The following is a 16531-nucleotide window of genomic DNA, read 5'->3' on the forward strand; positions in this document are numbered from 1 at the left end:
AGGGCAGGGTGTGGTTACAGCCTTGACTTTGTCCCCACAAAACTTTTTCCAGCTGAGCCGGCACAGGCGTGCAAACCTTTGCTGCTGAGTTAGGCTCAGGAGCAAGAGGGAAGCACAGTACAGCCCTCCTTAGCTTCCTTCTCCTGTGCTGAAAACTGATCATTTATTTCTACACTTTGTTTTCTGCCTTGTTAGTGATATTCTGATCCATGGTAGTGTTTTACTCATCAACATGCTCCAAGAATTCTAATGGCTTAGTGAGGCATGATTTTCCTTTCCAGAAGCTATCCTGGTTTGTTCCTATCCAAACTTTTTCATCTATGTGTTTTATCATTCTATTTTTATCCCTTCAGAGTAGAGCTCTCAGTCTATTATTAAGCAATTTACCTCTGTCTCTCTCATGTATCTATTCAAAATACAGTATAATATGGTATCTTATTGCAGTTTGGGCTATTGTATTCAACGGGAAATAAAAGTACTCATGCCACAAATCCTAGACAGAATTAACTACAGTTTCCTACATCATACATAGGTATTGCTATTTGCTCACTCAAATTTCAACTGAAAGAACTTTTACCTGACAGAAAACATGGCAGGCGCCTAAAAGAAATATTTTTATTTAATAAAAATAAAAACCAATCAAACGTAGGACTTACATATGAACCATAATCCACTGCTAGAGTCTGCAGAGCCCATGGGAGACCCAGGCCAATTAAAATGTCAAAAACATTACTTCCAATGGAGTTCGACACAGCCATATCCCCCATGCCTGCAGAAACAGGAAACCAGATACAATCAGTCGTTTCAGTAAAGGCTTCTTGCTCTTCAACAAGAATATCTGCATCTGAATTACTCCTGACTCTGCATAGATTAACACTAGCTAGATTTGGCCTCTCTTTATAACTGATGCTTATTTCTTCCAAAAAATAATGGGCATACTGGGAAAGCGTATGTTTCACTAAGAAACATCCTCTTGGCCTCCTAAAGCAGTATTGCCAACTCAGTTTTTCTTAAAGCTCCAGCTTCTGGAGTCATGGGAAATCTGTTTTCATTAAAAATAACTTTCCAGCCCTCCTGGTTGCAGAGAAAAGCTGGAGAAAATGGACTCAAGTGCCCCCAAAGTCTCAGAAACCAAAAGGCAAATAAACAGAAGCCCAATTAAAAAAAAATCCTTAATTTTCAAGTTAAACATGTTTTTTTGAGTGCTTGGCATTGGCTATGCTGCTAAAGCAGGGTCCAGATTCAGTAATGGCCTTTTACTATCATATGTGATGGCAAGTTAGTTCTAGGACAGGGGTAGGCAACCTATGACACGCGTGCCGAAGGCGGCATTCAAGCTGATTTTGAGTGGCACTCACATTGCCCGGGTCCTGGCCACTGGTCTGGGGGCTCTGCATTTTAATTTAATTTTAAATGAAGCTTCTTAAACATTTTAAAAACCTTATTTACTTTACATACAACAATAGTTTAGTTATATATTATAGACTTATAGAAAGACGTTCTAAAAACGTTCAAATGTATGACTGGCACGTGAAACCTTAAATTAGAGTAAATAAATGAAGACTCGGCACACCCCTTCTGAAAGGTTGCCGACCCCTGTTCTAGGACAATCTTCTGTTCTCTCTGCAAATATTAAATTTCAAATCAGCGTTGATTTCACTCCTCAGAACCACTCCCTGCTGCTCCTTTGGACATATTAGTAAGCCACTAAAGTGGCCCTCCCCAAATGTTAAGTGGAACCAACACAAGACTCCAAGGGCCAGTTCCTCTGTTCTAATAGAGCTATGAGAATTTCCACCAGCTGATGATCTGCCTCTAGAGGCATAAGAACCGGAAAAGGACAGAAGGACAGAGGCTGTTCTATCTCATCTGTGTCATGCCCCTCTGCCCATTTTGCCCTGCCCAGAGAATAGCTCTGGAAACCTATGGTTCTGAATAATAGAGTGGATGTCCAAAGGCTGCAATGGCTTCAAGTAATTATGCCTATTACAGATCTGTTGGAGTCTTATTTGAAACCCTTACGTCATGCCACATCTTGGAAACCCTGTATTACAGAACCCGAGTAGCAGGCACACTAAACATCATGCCCATTTTCCCAGTTGAGTTGGTAAGGGTGAGCTGGGGAATTCTCATGTCCTACCCTTCAGCCCCAGCTTGGTTTTTTTCAAAGCTTGGACCCCCTGAGAATAGCATCTGGACACCACAGGGAAGATGCACTTTCATATCATCCCCTTTATTGGGAAAGCTTATCTGGAGGCTAGCAATCCATACTTCCTCTGTACCTCCTTACAAGGCAGTGGACGCGTAGGAGATGCTTTACATCCATGTTTGCTGATATAGGAGGCAAACCTACCTTGTCTTGCTACTATAAGGCTAGCCATGCAGTCCGGTACGCTGGTGCCAGCTGCCAGGAATGTGATACCCATGATCACATCTGGAATACCCAACGTGTAGCCAATGATCGTAACCTAAGGAAATAAATGGAATTGTCAAGAGGCTTAAATTCATTTAAAACCTAATCAAACTTGTCCCTACGTTGCAATATGTTCTGGGTCAGTTTCTATAACTAAGTTGGATGGTGATGCAAAAGAACTTTTTTAAAAGGGAAAATTAAGAGAGGGAGGGGTTTAGTGGGCAGGGCAACTGGCATAGGATCAGGAAACCTGAGTTCTATTCCCCGCTCTGCCACTGACCGTTGACAAGCCACTTCACCTCACAAGGTCTTTCGTTTCTCTACGCCCTTTATCTGCTGTGACTATTTGAACTGTAAACTACTTGGGGCAGGGACTGTCAGTACGGTGCCTCGCACAACAGGGGCCTGATCTTCACTAGGTTTTTTGCCTTCCTCTGCAGCATGGGGCACCGCTCACTTGCAGGTTTAAACTAGCATTAATGGTGGATTCTCTGGGCTTGTCTACACTTACATTTTATAGCGCTCTAACTTGCTGGCTCAGGGGTGTGAAAAATTCCCCCCCCCGCCGAATGCAGCAAATTTGAGTGCCTTAAAGCATTAGTGTGGACAGACTCCAAGCGCTAGGAGCTATTCCCCTTGTGGAGGCTGGTTACCAGGAGTTCTGGGAGAGCTCTCTCCCAGTGCTCGCACCTGACCACACACACACTTCAAAGCACTCCCGCAGCACACTTTGAAGTTTCTAGTGTAGACGTAGCTTCTGTCATTTGAAGTCTTTAAATCATGATTTGAGGATGTGCTTAACTCAGCCAGAGGTTAGGGGGCTCTTACAGGAGTGGGTGGGCAAGGTTCTGTGGGTTGCGATGTGCAGGTCAGTCTAGATGATCATGATGGCCCCTTCTGGCCTTAAAATCTATGAATTAGAGCCATTAGGCATTACTATAATACAAATAATAGTTAAATAATCATGGAAACCACAGATAATTATATCATAAGCATATTGTATTCAGGGGTATAGCCTCAAGTCAGTGCAGGCAACTTAACAAAGAAGATACTGCTAATCATATTTCGGTATGCATGTTACAATCTATTAGTGTTCTTTGAATCACTATGCATTTTGGAACGTTGAAAGCTCTTGCTTAACACAGAACTTATCAAGTTACACTAGCGGTCATATCTGCCTGCAAGGAGGGACATAAAAAAGTTCAGTTCAGGATAATACTTGATTTCCATGCTCTCTAAAATGTAGTCTAACAAATGTGAACCATATGTTATAAGCAACCCAGAGATCCTGTGTCTTCTGGTATTCCAGCTTTGGAAAGCTTGGACAGGTACTCGTTCTTAAAAACAGTTCATTCTCTCAAATGAACATTTGGGGGGACGGGGGAGACTAGTCACTCTCCATTTCCTGTTTAGGGAATTAAGGCTCTCTTTAAAATTTCTTTCGCAAGATTTTGGCTTGGCTCTGAGAGAAAACCCTGACCTTAATTTTGTATTCAGTGCAGGAGTTAACTGTGCATGGACTGGAAGATTTTCTCTAATTTCTGATCTCAAGTGAAGAAGGCCTGTTCAGTTCTTTAGAAATAGATTAGATGTATTTCTGTAGTTCTAAAATTAGAATAAGTGGTCAAATGCTCAGATGCTCAGTCACAAGTGCATAAGCTCTATTCCAAGTTCCCCCAAACCTTCTCTGCACCCCATGACTGTCTGGTTTTCCCTCAAGACAGCTGGGATTGGAAAGGAAGCATGATCCATGCTGCATTGCTGGCATTATTATAACTGGGGCTACAGAGATGTTATCACCTACCCAATTGTCTAATGAGGCTTGCAGCAGCTTAATGAACTAACAAGCACATGGGACTGTAATTGCAGAGAATAAGCCAATTACATTTGGATGGCTTCTGTTCATTTTATTGATCCCCAACCACCTTTTAAATAACAAGATAGGAACTACTTAATCTATTTCTATTGAGTAGAGCAGTAATGCAGCAAAAGGCTGAGTCTCATGGCTTACCATGCGCAGGGGCTGGGCTGTAGCGTTTGTCAGCCCTGCCTTTCAAACCTGCTTACTCCATGGAGAAAGAGAGAAAGCAATTAAAAGAGCCTGATTCTCATTTGCACTAAGGCCGGTCTACACTATTCTGGTGGTAACGTGGCCTTAAATTGTGTGTAAGTGGAATTTACTCCCAAATTAAAAACCTGGGGCAAAATTCTGGTCCCAGTGACATCAATGGGAGTTTTGCCCTGACTTCAATGGAGCCAGCATTGGAACCCCCCCCATAAAGGGGCTGTAGTATAAATGGGAACTGATGCTGATGGAAAGGCATTGACCTCAACAGACTCTGGACCCAGCCCCGAGTCAGCTCCCCACCCGGCTCGATACGTACCATCCACACCATCACGTAGGATAAGGCTGCAATCCAGAGGGTAGAGGAAGCAAAGGTGACCATGAACCATTTTTCCCAGTAGGGCTTGTTGCAGTTGGGCACCGTGAAGTGCAGAAGGAAGCTTAGCGGCCAGGTGAACAGCCACTTCAGGATTTCCATTTTGCCAGCTGCCAAAAACAAAAGGGGACAACCATACATCTCTGCCCCATCCTCTCTGCTTTAATCCCGAGCAGGGTTTATTCCGTGTATTGTGCTCACAGCGAGAGCTGCTGAGCCCCCAGCAAACACATAACAAAGAGGCAGTCCTTGCCCAAGAACATACAAGCTGAGGATAAGACAAGGGGCAGGGAGATGCAAGGGGACTGAGACGATCCCGATTACTGGGATAAGCCATGGTCATAGCACATCAGCTGCCTAGCTGCTGTCAAGTATTTTGTATCACAGTATCTCAGAAGAAGAGAGTTTTAAGGAGGGATCTGATCTAGTGCCCTGGCTCACAGAGCCTTCTGATAGCATTCTTAGAGCCTTCATTTCCCCCTGCTTAAGCACCACCCTCCTACTACAGCTCGGCTTTCTGGGTGAGTAGCCCTGGAAAAGGACTTGCTGTGAAACCACTCTGTATCTGGCAGGAGCAGTCCCTTATAGGGGCTGAGTATGCTGGCTAATTTGCAGCACTCCAGGTCTGTGTGTGCCTAGGGTTGTCACTCATCACAGATTTATGGAATTCATGCCAGTTTTCAAAGGGCCAATCCCGAGCTGGCACACCTAGTACTAGGGTGGTAAAGGGTGGAACTGATGTAACTTCTGCACCCACACAGTGTTACTGCATGCTGGTAAAGGCACAGTAACAGGGCAGCACTGCATCATGAGGTGACACTAGGATGTTGGCAGCCCTGGGAAGATGTCAAAGTGGGGAACAAGAGACCAAGACTGGAAAATAAACCCCAGATGTGCCCACTTAAGGCCCATCTACACTGCCGGAGTGGTATAAATGACTCTCAAGACTTCAGGATATTGAACATAATGGGCCAAAAGCTCATTTGCACTAAGACCCCCTTATATCTCTCTGGAAGTATAAATGGGGACATAAAATAGGAGTAAACCATATTCACACACACTTGAATGCCCCTTCATACAGCCAGAGGAGCGTAAAGGGGGCTTGGTGCAGTTGAGAACTAGGCCCTGATGTCTGGTTCACCATTGTCCTGCATCTTGTGTAGTTGTTTATACCAGTGCAAAGTGATGATAAAATGCAACGGTTCTGACTGTTTGTGCAGTCCAGGCGGACTACGGAGCTCATCGTGGGCGCATCTACACTAGGAATAAAGGTTTGTTCTTCCCTCATGTTAGTGAGCTAGTATAAAAGGGGGTTAACATGTCGAGGTAGATGTAGGCCCTAGGCTCCCCTATACTTTTAACCTGCTATCACCTGTTAAAACGACACACTGCCTTGTCTTCACTAGGATTGAACCTAACATGAGGAAAAATCCTACTGAAGACAAGGCAGTGTGTAGTTTTTAAAGGTGTTTATGTTGACCTGTTAACACCTGTTAATAATACCACTGCCTTGTCTTCAGTAGGCTTTCACCATGTGTTGTTACCAGGTTTTAGATAACCCAGATAAGAACACACCTTTTTTCCTAGTCCAGACAAGTCTTAGACGTCTGCAGCAATTACAGCAGCCTGGTTGGGTTCTGTCACATTCCACTCTATTGTTATTTCCATCAGAGGGGAGGGGCCTTATCTATTTAAACCAGATGCACACAATCCCATTTCAGCAATGATGAGGAATTAAACTGTAATGGGGTTATCAGAGAAGCACCTAGAATTTCAAATGTAACTGTCATGCTGTTTGGTGTTTTCAGAGTTATACTGAAACAAGGAAAGCCCAGGAGCTTCTTACAGGGTAGGTCAAAAGGAGTGTAAGGTCCATCATTATCATCCTCCTCTTCCTCCTCTTCCTCATCATTCTCGTTGTTCTCATTGTCCTCATTCTCGGTCTCATTTCCAGCCTCAGCCATGTCCTCGTCTCTTCGGGTCCCATTCACGCCCCTTTCAGTGGAGTTGCTGGGGCCTGTCCCGTTCTCCAGGGCATGCTTGATAGGAATTTTGATAGCCACTTCCGATTCCCCATTGGTGTAGGCTCTGCTGTTTATCAGCCTTTGCCTCTGGAAACAGAGTTACAAAGTCTTGGTGAAAAAGAGATGATAACAAAAATAAGGAGAGATCTGAAGAATTTTGTAAAAGCAGGTTTTCAAAAATATGGAGCCAGATCCTCAACTGGTGTAAATTTGACATCTACACCTGCTGCGGATCGGACACAAATACTATCATTTCGGTAAATGAAGGACCGAGTATACGGGAATCTAAAACAGATTGACACTGAAAGCACAGGCCATATACTAATCCAGTCTACTGAAGTCAGTGGAATTACAGTGTTTGTAGAATCAGCATAAGTGAGATCAGAATAAGACCAATGTCTGGGAGCATCTTCTCCTGGGGGCGGCTGTGGGGAGGGAAATGGAACTCTTCTGCCATTTAGTGTGATCTGGTACATTGTGTAGAAAAAGCATTCTCTTCTGGTATCTCATCAGGGAATAGTGTCAAGGGATGGCTTAGCAGCACACTTGGACAGGGGTGAGGAAGATGAGAAACTCCATCAGAGCACAGACATGCCTGTCAGTCAGTCTCCCTTCAGTCTGAAGACTGCTGTGGCAGTAGAGTTCAGGATGGACACGGACTCGGGCTGAGGAGCAGGGAGTAACACGTACCTCGTTGATCAACATGCGACTGGCCATGGAGAGACGGGTTTTGGGAGGGAAGTGGCTGGTGATCATTATCCGGAGCCCAGCCTCAGAGAAAGAAAGCTGGTGTGGGTAGGCAGACAGCAGCTCGTCCACCATGATCACCGAGGCTTTACGACGGAAATTCCCTGCAGAGAATTAACAGAGAAAGGGGTGAGGTACCTTGCTTGCTGATCCAGTGGCCCCTCTCAGAATGAGAGAGTTCTACAATCCTCCCTCTTTTCAAAGCTAGCAGCCCGAACAGTCAACTTTGCATTAGAGCAACAGGTTTTCCATCTTTTTTTCACTCTGCAAGCCACCACATAAGAGAGCGACCCTTTCCTCTCAGCACCCTAGCCCCCAGAAGCTTAGGAACCATTTGGGAAGAGTGGCCCAGGAAAGATGACCTCTATCTCCCACCCCACACTACATGGTTCTCAAAAGGTTGAATTCAGTGAACCATAAAGATTCGTGGGCCCAGGGTGAGACACTCAACTTCAGACACTGGCATCAAAAGGGCCTCTTCTCTCATTCATTTCTGTCCTTGAGCAACTGGATTTTGAAATAAATCTCTCACTTGGCCCACCATTGAGGCTTTTCATTGCAAAAATCTAACCTACTCAAGAATTTATCACGCACTTACTACACACAATGATTACACACCAAAGAGCAGATGTCCCAGTGCAGTAGATGCCATCTGGTGCTTAGGCCTGTGGTACTGGCTGCATTGATTCCAAGAGCCTAATCTTTACGTGCACGAGGATATAGTCCTCACCCACCATTTCATCATGTATTGGGGCAGGTAGCTTTTGCTGTGTATCTGTGGCGCAATAGGGGAAACTCAATGCAGGTTCTTGTATCCTTGGGCAGTGCGCTTCTGTGTTTGCACAGATCCTAGCACAATGGGGTTCTGGCCACAATTAATAACTATTATTATTGTTGTTTTATCCGTATTGCCACAAAGAACAATATATTCTCAGCCTTAACTCATCAAGGAAACATTTTGCCTGGGTATTCGCTTTGTTTTTACGGAAGTGGGAAAAGATGTTGTTTTTATGCTAGTATAAACCAAAATGACGGAACTGTTGTTGCTCGAAACTTTTGTCAAATCTGTATTTCAAGAATGGCACTCGTGGGAAACACAGCAGACCCACGGGGCTTTCGATTTTCGGGCAGAACTCAGGCATTAATCAAAATGATCCAATAAGATTTCACAGTTCAAAATACAGAATGACTCTCTTATTTCAGTGTGTCCAGAAAAGCAGAGGCTGAGAAAGTGACTAGAAACCCGAGACCCTTGCAATAGAACTGCAGTCCAGCGTATGATGTATTATTTGTATTATTGGCGCACCTAGGAGCCCTAGTCATGAAACAGCGCCCCCTAGTGCTAGGCACTTTACAAACACAGAACAAAAACACAGTTCCTGCCCCAAAGAGTTTCCTGTCTAAACTGGTAAAAACAGTGTGGTGTGCGAGCTAATACTTCAGATTAGCGTGTGAAACAACACTGGAGATTTACTGTCAGTCATTTCTTGGCTACTAGTGGCCAATTGCCAGATAAACTTTGAAACTGTTTTCAAAAAGTGAAGAAACATCTCTTCTCTCAAATGACTTGTCTGAGTAACCACAAAGTTTCAAAACAAAAAAGCTATCCAGACACGAGAAATGTCATGCAAAAAAGGAAATATTTGTAAAGAAGTGTGCGTAAACGAATTAATAACCGAAACTCTCGGATTTGTGTTAGTAACCCCGATGTCAGCTGGTTACCTGAATGACTAAGGCCTGGTCTACGCTTAATTTTTTTTCTGGCCTAACTATGTCAGTAAGGGGTGTGATTTTCTGCAGACAGAGCTATGATGGTTAAGGCCACAGCGCAGACACAATTATATGCTTGTATTGCTTATTTCACTTCCTCAAACCAGAATAAAATATATTGGCATAAGCACTTTTATACCAGTATGTAACAGGATCAGCTGTCTCCTTTGCGCCCCCTCATGGACTGTATGTGTGCGTGCTGGGCCAGAGGGAAAACAGAGGGCTCTGCAATACCATACCACAATTTCCCCTTTTGTTTAGGGTCCCTTAAGAACGCCACACAGTCCAAAGATGGAAGACAAAAGTCCCTTGCTGGGGTTCTACTTTGAGTCCAAATACACTGAAAAATAAAGTCTCTTCCGTCCAGACCTCAGCTGGGCCCTACCCCTCCTCCCTGAGGGACTGTCTCATCCTGCTCAGTACACAACCCAAGCCAGGGAAGCTAATGATCCAACCAGCTGATCAAATTCGGTGATGAGTCCGCCCGAGGCACCTTGTGCATACGCTAAGATCCTGCTCCCTGAGCAGCTGGAGCAGACACAAGGCCCGGCCTGCCTTCTCCCTCCTTTCTGCTCCAGCCTCTGGCTCTCAGGCAGACCTAGCGCTGGGTGGGCATAAGCAGACTAAGCAATTGCTTAGGGCCCCGAGCAGCTCAAGGGGGGGGGGCCTTTATTTACTTTTTTAGTATGTGTTGTGTGTTTGGGGGCGGGGCAAAAATATTCTTGCTTAGGGCCCCTGATGGGCTAGCATTGCTCTACACTGGGATAAATGACCCGCAGCATGGCCTGGGTGGTATATAGACATACCCTCATTCTCCTCTCTCCTTGAGAAAGGAGCCCCTAGCCCTCCTTCCCAGAGCTGGCTTATAATCAAACAGACCCTTATTATTCCCTCCAGGAGCCAGTCTTGCTTTCTCAGGCCAGCGTCCTGCGTGGTTTTCTCAGCCCCGCCTAGATGGAGTGTTTGGCTCCCACACAACTTTCCTTCCCCAGAGACTAGCCAGGAATCGGTCTTTCCTCCCTTATGTCCCCAGCCTAGCCTGAGCTAATCACACAGCCACATTACTTCCTCATGGACTATTCCCCACCTGAGGAGGTGAGCTGATCCTGGCACAGGTGGGGCCTCAGCCCCGTCTCCTCTTAAAAGGGACCAGCCACCCTGTATTTTTGCTGCTTTAAGTATACCGGCATAATTAAGTGTCAAAACGATTAAACATAGACAAGGCACGAGGTAGTGGTTTTCTGCCCTGAGACCTCCCTTTGTCATTAAGACACACAAATCAGGATGGTTTCAGACACTATACAGGCCTCGCCTACAAGAGAAAGTGGCACCAGTTTAACCTAAAGTGTGAATTTAAACTGATTTTGTTAAACTGGTGCAACTAATGGCTTTTTTTGTTTAGTTTAAATCAACTGAGAACAGGTTTAAATTAAACTGAAATAAGCCCTTTAAAGAGCTTGTCTACACAAGGGGTGTTACATTAGTATAAGGTAGGGTGTGAATTTAAAGCACTATAGTTGTACCACTGTAACTCTCCCTGTAGACACCCTTATTTTGGTATTACAGTAGGGTTGCCAACTTTCTAATTGCACAAAACTGAATACCCTTGCCCATCCCCTGCTCCTTCTCTGAGGCCCTGCCCCCACTCACTCCAGCCCCCCTTCCTCCGTCACTCACTCTCCCCCACCCTCACTCACTTTCACTGGGCTGGGGCAGGGGGTTGGGGTGTGGGAGGGGTGAGGGCTCCAGCTGGGGGTACTGGCTCCGGGGTGGGACTGGGGATGAGGGGGCTCCAGACTGGGGGCAAGGGGTTTGGAGTGCCGGAGCAGGCTCAGGGCTGGGGCAGGGGTTAGGTGCGGGAGGGGACTCAGGCTGGGGTGTGGGAAGGGGTGCGGGCTCTGGAAGAGGGCTCAGGGCTGGGGTTGGGGTTGGGTGTGGGAGGGGGTTCCAACCTGGGGCAGAGGGTTTGGGATGCGGGCTCTTGGAGGGAGTTAGGGTGCAGGAAGGGGTTCCGACCTGGGGCCGCCAACCGGACTTTTAACGGCCCAGTCAGCAGTGCTGACTGGAGCCGCCAGCGTCCCTTTTCGACCGGGCATTCCGGTCAAAAACTGGACGCCTGGCAACCCTCTATTAGAATGGTCTTTTTCCAGTTTAAGCTAATGTCAATATGGAAGATGTTTAAATTAAGGCAAAAAAAAAAAAAAAAAAAAAAAAGCCACTAATTCCAGAATAAGAGTGTCCACAGAAGGGGTCATTCTGGTATAACTATTGCAGTATAATTATACTGGGATAACTGGAAATATCTCCCATGTAGACAAACCCTGATCTGAAATGAGAGGGTCCACGCAGAGGTTTGCAAACGTAATGGGCCAGACCCTCAGCTGCTGTAAATTGGTGTAGCTCCATTGAAATTAATGCCAGTTTACACTAGCTGAGGAACTGACTGAGAAGAGCAGCAGCGGTTCAAATTCTTGATCCAGAGCAGTAATTTTAGCTGGAAGAAACAGCTGTCTACTACAAGGAAAACCCTAGTTTGCAGCAGTGGCAAGCGCACATGCATAGCTCCCTAACTGCAAATCAGTTCTAGCTCAGGAAAGGAAGTGCGTGAGCCACCACTTCCTTACTTTAACTGGGGGTAGCGGAAAAACTCGAGCTGTTTTCCTGCTGCTGTGTTTCCGCATATGCTCGGTTTCTATGGTGCTCACTGTCTGGATGACGACTGTAATTAGAGCTCCTATGGAATTCTGAACTTCATCATTTGTAGATATGCTCCCAGAGAAGAGTGAGAGCACATCTCTGTGCACACTGCCCCGGGGAAGGGAATCCTAAACTAAGAAGTTTCAGAGAAGGGGTTCTCCAAGGATGGGATGCACACAACTGGAAATGGACCTGCATCCACTGTAACTACACTGCCATCTGGTGGTGTGGGTTAAAAACGGGCCAGTTCTTCTATATTCCCTTTCATCTCAATCCCTGACAGTACAGAACCATTCCAGGTAGCTCAATTACTAGCAAACGTGAGTGAGAATTATTCAGAATGATGCAAACAAGCAGCGTGACTTACTGGAACAGTTACCTTTCTTTAGTAATACCACGGTGGCGTCACAATTGCTGTTATCGTCCATTTCTGTGTTATTTGCTAATCCGTTCACCATATTTGCAGCATTTTTTGTCTTCCTTTCAAAGCAGTGATGTATGGAGGAATTAAACCTATGCAAAGAAAACAAACGCTTGTTGTATCTCTGTTTCCTATATGCAGCTTTCTCAACTGCCCTTCTTTTCTTGAGCCAGACCACGTAGGACCAAACTTTAGCATTCTAGAGGGCAAGGAAGGCCTGCTGGTTTTAAAGAAATCTAGCCTTAGAATAGGACAGCTGTAGCTTAGTTACACGCAAAACAATCTCTGTGTCCTCAAACATGACAGTCCATAAAACAGAATGTGTAAAAAGTGTCCTGGATGCTAAAACAAATACAGATTGCAATTCCGTTACACCATCCGCCATGTCAGTGGAATCAGCCTCTTGGTCAAAAGATGGATGGTATAGGGGTCAGAAAACTAGCCTGACACTCCTGAGACTTGGGTTTAATTCTCTGACCCTCCGCATATTTTCTGTGTGACCACGAGCAAGTCACTTGGTCATTCTGTGCCTTGGTTTCCCCACCGATACACTATAAAGATAATAGCACCGGCCTACTTCACAGGGGTGTTGTGAGGATAAATACATCAAAGATTGCCAGGTACTCAGACATTAGAGCTAGAGAAGCACCTGGGCTAGATGGCATTACAGAAATCCTGCTCCGCCTCTTTCTGCTCTGGAATTACCTCTGCAGACTGCATTTTAAACAGGCCAAGGGCATATTTGACTTACTTCATGATCAGGATGTAAATGAAGTACATCAGTACTAGGACGAGGGACTCCCACCTGCAAACAAAGGCAGATGAGGGACAAATCACAGGAGAGCAGAGAGAGGTCACCTGTGCCCGACGGCACTCCCTGCTTTAGTCATTCAGTAAACCCACATGGAAATGTTCAACCCACTGGGCATTGTACTGCATACACAGAAAGCGGCACACAAAGCACCGGGATTCTAACTCCTACTCTGATCCTGCTTGGCAAAAAAATCAAAGTCAACTGAAAAAAATATAATGTAGTTGTGCAGCCACTAAGCAACTCGGACATTTTGGGAAGGGCAGCCTGGGGCATGGGGTGCAGTGGAGCGGGTGGAGATACTTTGTGCCCACTTTGCACAAGGTGAATGTTGATACACGGTGCAAAGCAAATGGCGAATCAGGCTCTTGGAGCTCCCAGAGCTGGTTTAAGAGCGCTCCTGCTGCTGAGAAGAGACTGAACCAGAGGTAGCACCAGTTCTTTCCAGCTCTCTCTCCAGGCTGTGGCTGCAGCTACATAGCTGAGCTGGCAGGCACTGGACAAGCAACTTTGCATGGTTTAAACGGCTAGTTAAATGTTATGAAATGATTTTTGTAGCAGTTTCTACTACAAAATAAAGGACATTTGTATTAAAATTAGACAGCCCATGGCTTTTGATACTTCTCAGTATGGAGTTTTCCCCCCGCTCCTCTAACCAGACCCTTACATTTACTGTGACAAACAACTAGCTCCAGCAATAAGCATCACCACAGTCCTACACAATAAGACTCATTGTTCATTTTCTTTTAAGTCGAGCTGTGGCTTTTTGATCTCTCAGCTTTAGCATTGACCATATTAATTCATTTCCCTTGTTTCTGACAGTCCAGCGCTCTGCTTCCCCATTGATGTATTTCATTAAAAGGAAGCAGTTATGTCTAATTTGCCCTCAAATTTAATTTTAGTTTAAAAAGAAAAAAAAAAACCCTCTGCCAAACTGTGGAAATGTCTCAAATTAAAAGTAAACATCCCGGGGGGAAAAAATTAACCCCCGCAACATTTGTAACCCAAACATTATAGAAAACCTGAAAATGAAGTTTAACTGACTATGAGCAAAAGTTAAACTGACTAATGTCATTGTCTGATCTGAGAGACAGGCAGCAAAACAGAGTAAACAGCTGAAGTAAATTAGATTTTTCTATTTTCACCATTACTAAACTGCAGTGTTATTAATAACACAGGGAAATGCATTCATTTTAATATATGATTTTTAACTGGACAGTGCCTCTTTAATGCTATCTCAGGTCATTTTATTTTTAACACCACCATTACAAAGATACTGTTCTACCATTCAATTTCTTTTTAAAAGTTCAAACGTTTGGACAAACTCAAGGAAGACATTTTGGAAGACCTTTCTAATGCTCATGTTTCATGGCATTTCCCCTCTGGCTTTCACTGCCCCTTCCCAGTCGCTCTGACCTCACCCTGGCAGCAAATCTCTGACTAAGGGCCATGCTGTATTGCCAGTCTGCCCACATAGACACCACTGCCCTCTGGGGAGTGTATGTGGGTGGACAGAGGGTGCAGACCGACACCACTGCCTCCTTGCATCAGGGGATGCTCTGAATGAACCTCTCCTGGGCATTCCTCCCTAGCTTAGAAAATGAGTTATGCCAGTCCACCTGCTAATGGGGTTTTCTGCTGAGCAGGAAATTGGTGCCTGAATTGCTCTGCAGAACTTTAGTTTTCCCCGCTCTCATTAACCCTGATTTTTCAGCTCCTGCAATATAATCAGAAAGTGACAGCTGGATACACTTACCAAGAAACGATTTCATCATAAATAAACTGTGGAGGAAATTAAAAAAAGTCACGTTATCCATGAAATGCGACAGCATACATTAGAGCTGAAAATACCCTGTTACCTGAACACGTGGCACGGAGAGGCAGTATCATCTAGTGATCAGAGCGAGAGACAGAAGCATGAGGCCTAGGTACCACGCGGGTGCTGTTTTCTTGGGCTCATTTAACTTCTCCATCCCCCAGTCTATCCCATCAGTAGAATGGGGATGACAGACTTACCCAAGTGCTCTGAGATTTTTGTATAAAAGGTGCATTCAGAGCAAGTGTCCAAAGGATGTGAGTGATTTAATGGTGGTAAACCACATGAAGTTATGTGGGAAAAAGGATGTCCCATGGAAATCATGTGATAAACATGTACCATGGGGGGCGGGGGGGGGGAGATCCTCAGCTGGTGTAAATCAGCATCGCACCAATGAAGTTAATGAAGCTACATTTTACACCAGCTAAGAATCTGGCCCAGGGCCTGATTTTCATAGGTGCTGACCTGCACCTACTATTCCAACTGAACTCAAAACACCAGTGAAAACAGGGCCTCACAATAACGCCACACAAAACCTTCTGGGGCAGGGAACATGTCTTTTTCCAAGTGTGGCATCTTTCTGAGTAACAATAACATCATGTCACAAAAGTTGTTACATCTGACTTTTGTCAATTTATCCTTGGCTTCACTTTTTAAAGTAGAAACTTAAAGGTTAGCTTTTCCTAGTCACCACTAGATGGCCCTCATGTTCCACAGCTTATTTCCAACAGGGCCTCTGGGAGATGGGAGAGGAGAATGAAAGAGTGCCAGTGGATATCGCGCTGGTAATAGTCAGCGGTGCCAGTCTTTCCATGCACTCTTACTTTAAATGGACATCTGCAATTTACTGGCTTCCCTGCTGATTCCTCACTGTCACCCCCAACCACAGGCCTCATTTCAAAAATTATTTTCAGCCAGTGGAACGGTATCACGTTGTAATGCGCCATGACAAGATGTTGTGGCAACACAATGTCAAGAAGATAGCTGGGCTTCCTTGGGTTGCTTAACCTGAAGTCTTCTGCCAAAGCGCCTGCTTTCTCCATCCCTTGGCGCCATCCAGCCTTCCTGTTCTGCTGAACAGTCACATCGTGTAACATATTTTATGTTACCTGACAGCTAGGAAAGAGGCCCCATGGTTTTTGCCCTTTGGCTCAGTGTCAGACCACGGCTGTTGTTAGAATGTGACCCTGTCAAGTCCAGCGCTGCGTAGGTGACATGCTTACAGTAACCTGGGACTAGGGGCATCCTCCCAGAATAGCTAAGTGCCAACATGCCACCGCATCAATGCCAGAGCTGTACTTCTCTGGGCCGTGTGGCCTACAGCCTCAGTCCATAGCCACTCTACAACTTGACATCCCAGGAAATGACTGTGTGTTGTACTTGGTTTCAAC

The 16531-nt window shown here is 45.2% G+C and overlaps 1 protein-coding gene across 2 annotated transcripts in view; it reads right to left on the reverse strand.

Annotated features, from left to right (window-relative positions):
• SLC24A3 (solute carrier family 24 member 3) overlaps positions 1-16531 on the reverse strand; it is a 346242-nt gene that overhangs the window by 19395 nt on the left and 310316 nt on the right. Inside the window, exons 8-15 of one of the 2 annotated variants that reach the window (XM_054024007.1) lie at positions 15081-15106; positions 13265-13318; positions 12472-12605; positions 7569-7729; positions 6701-6965; positions 4798-4964; positions 2354-2468; positions 657-769 (exon numbers count right to left, since the gene is read on the reverse strand). In XM_054024007.1, the coding sequence (XP_053879982.1) occupies positions 657-769; positions 2354-2468; positions 4798-4964; positions 6701-6965; positions 7569-7729; positions 12472-12605; positions 13265-13318; positions 15081-15106 (1035 nt within the window). Of the gene's footprint in view, positions 1-656; positions 770-2353; positions 2469-4797; positions 4965-6700; positions 6966-7568; positions 7730-12459; positions 12606-13264; positions 13319-15080; positions 15107-16531 lie in introns of both variants that reach the window. The other variant, XM_054024006.1, reaches the window with a different exon arrangement.

This window comes from Malaclemys terrapin, chromosome 3 (genome assembly GCF_027887155.1).
Source record: "Malaclemys terrapin pileata isolate rMalTer1 chromosome 3, rMalTer1.hap1, whole genome shotgun sequence".
Taxonomy (NCBI): Eukaryota; Metazoa; Chordata; order Testudines; family Emydidae; genus Malaclemys; species Malaclemys terrapin.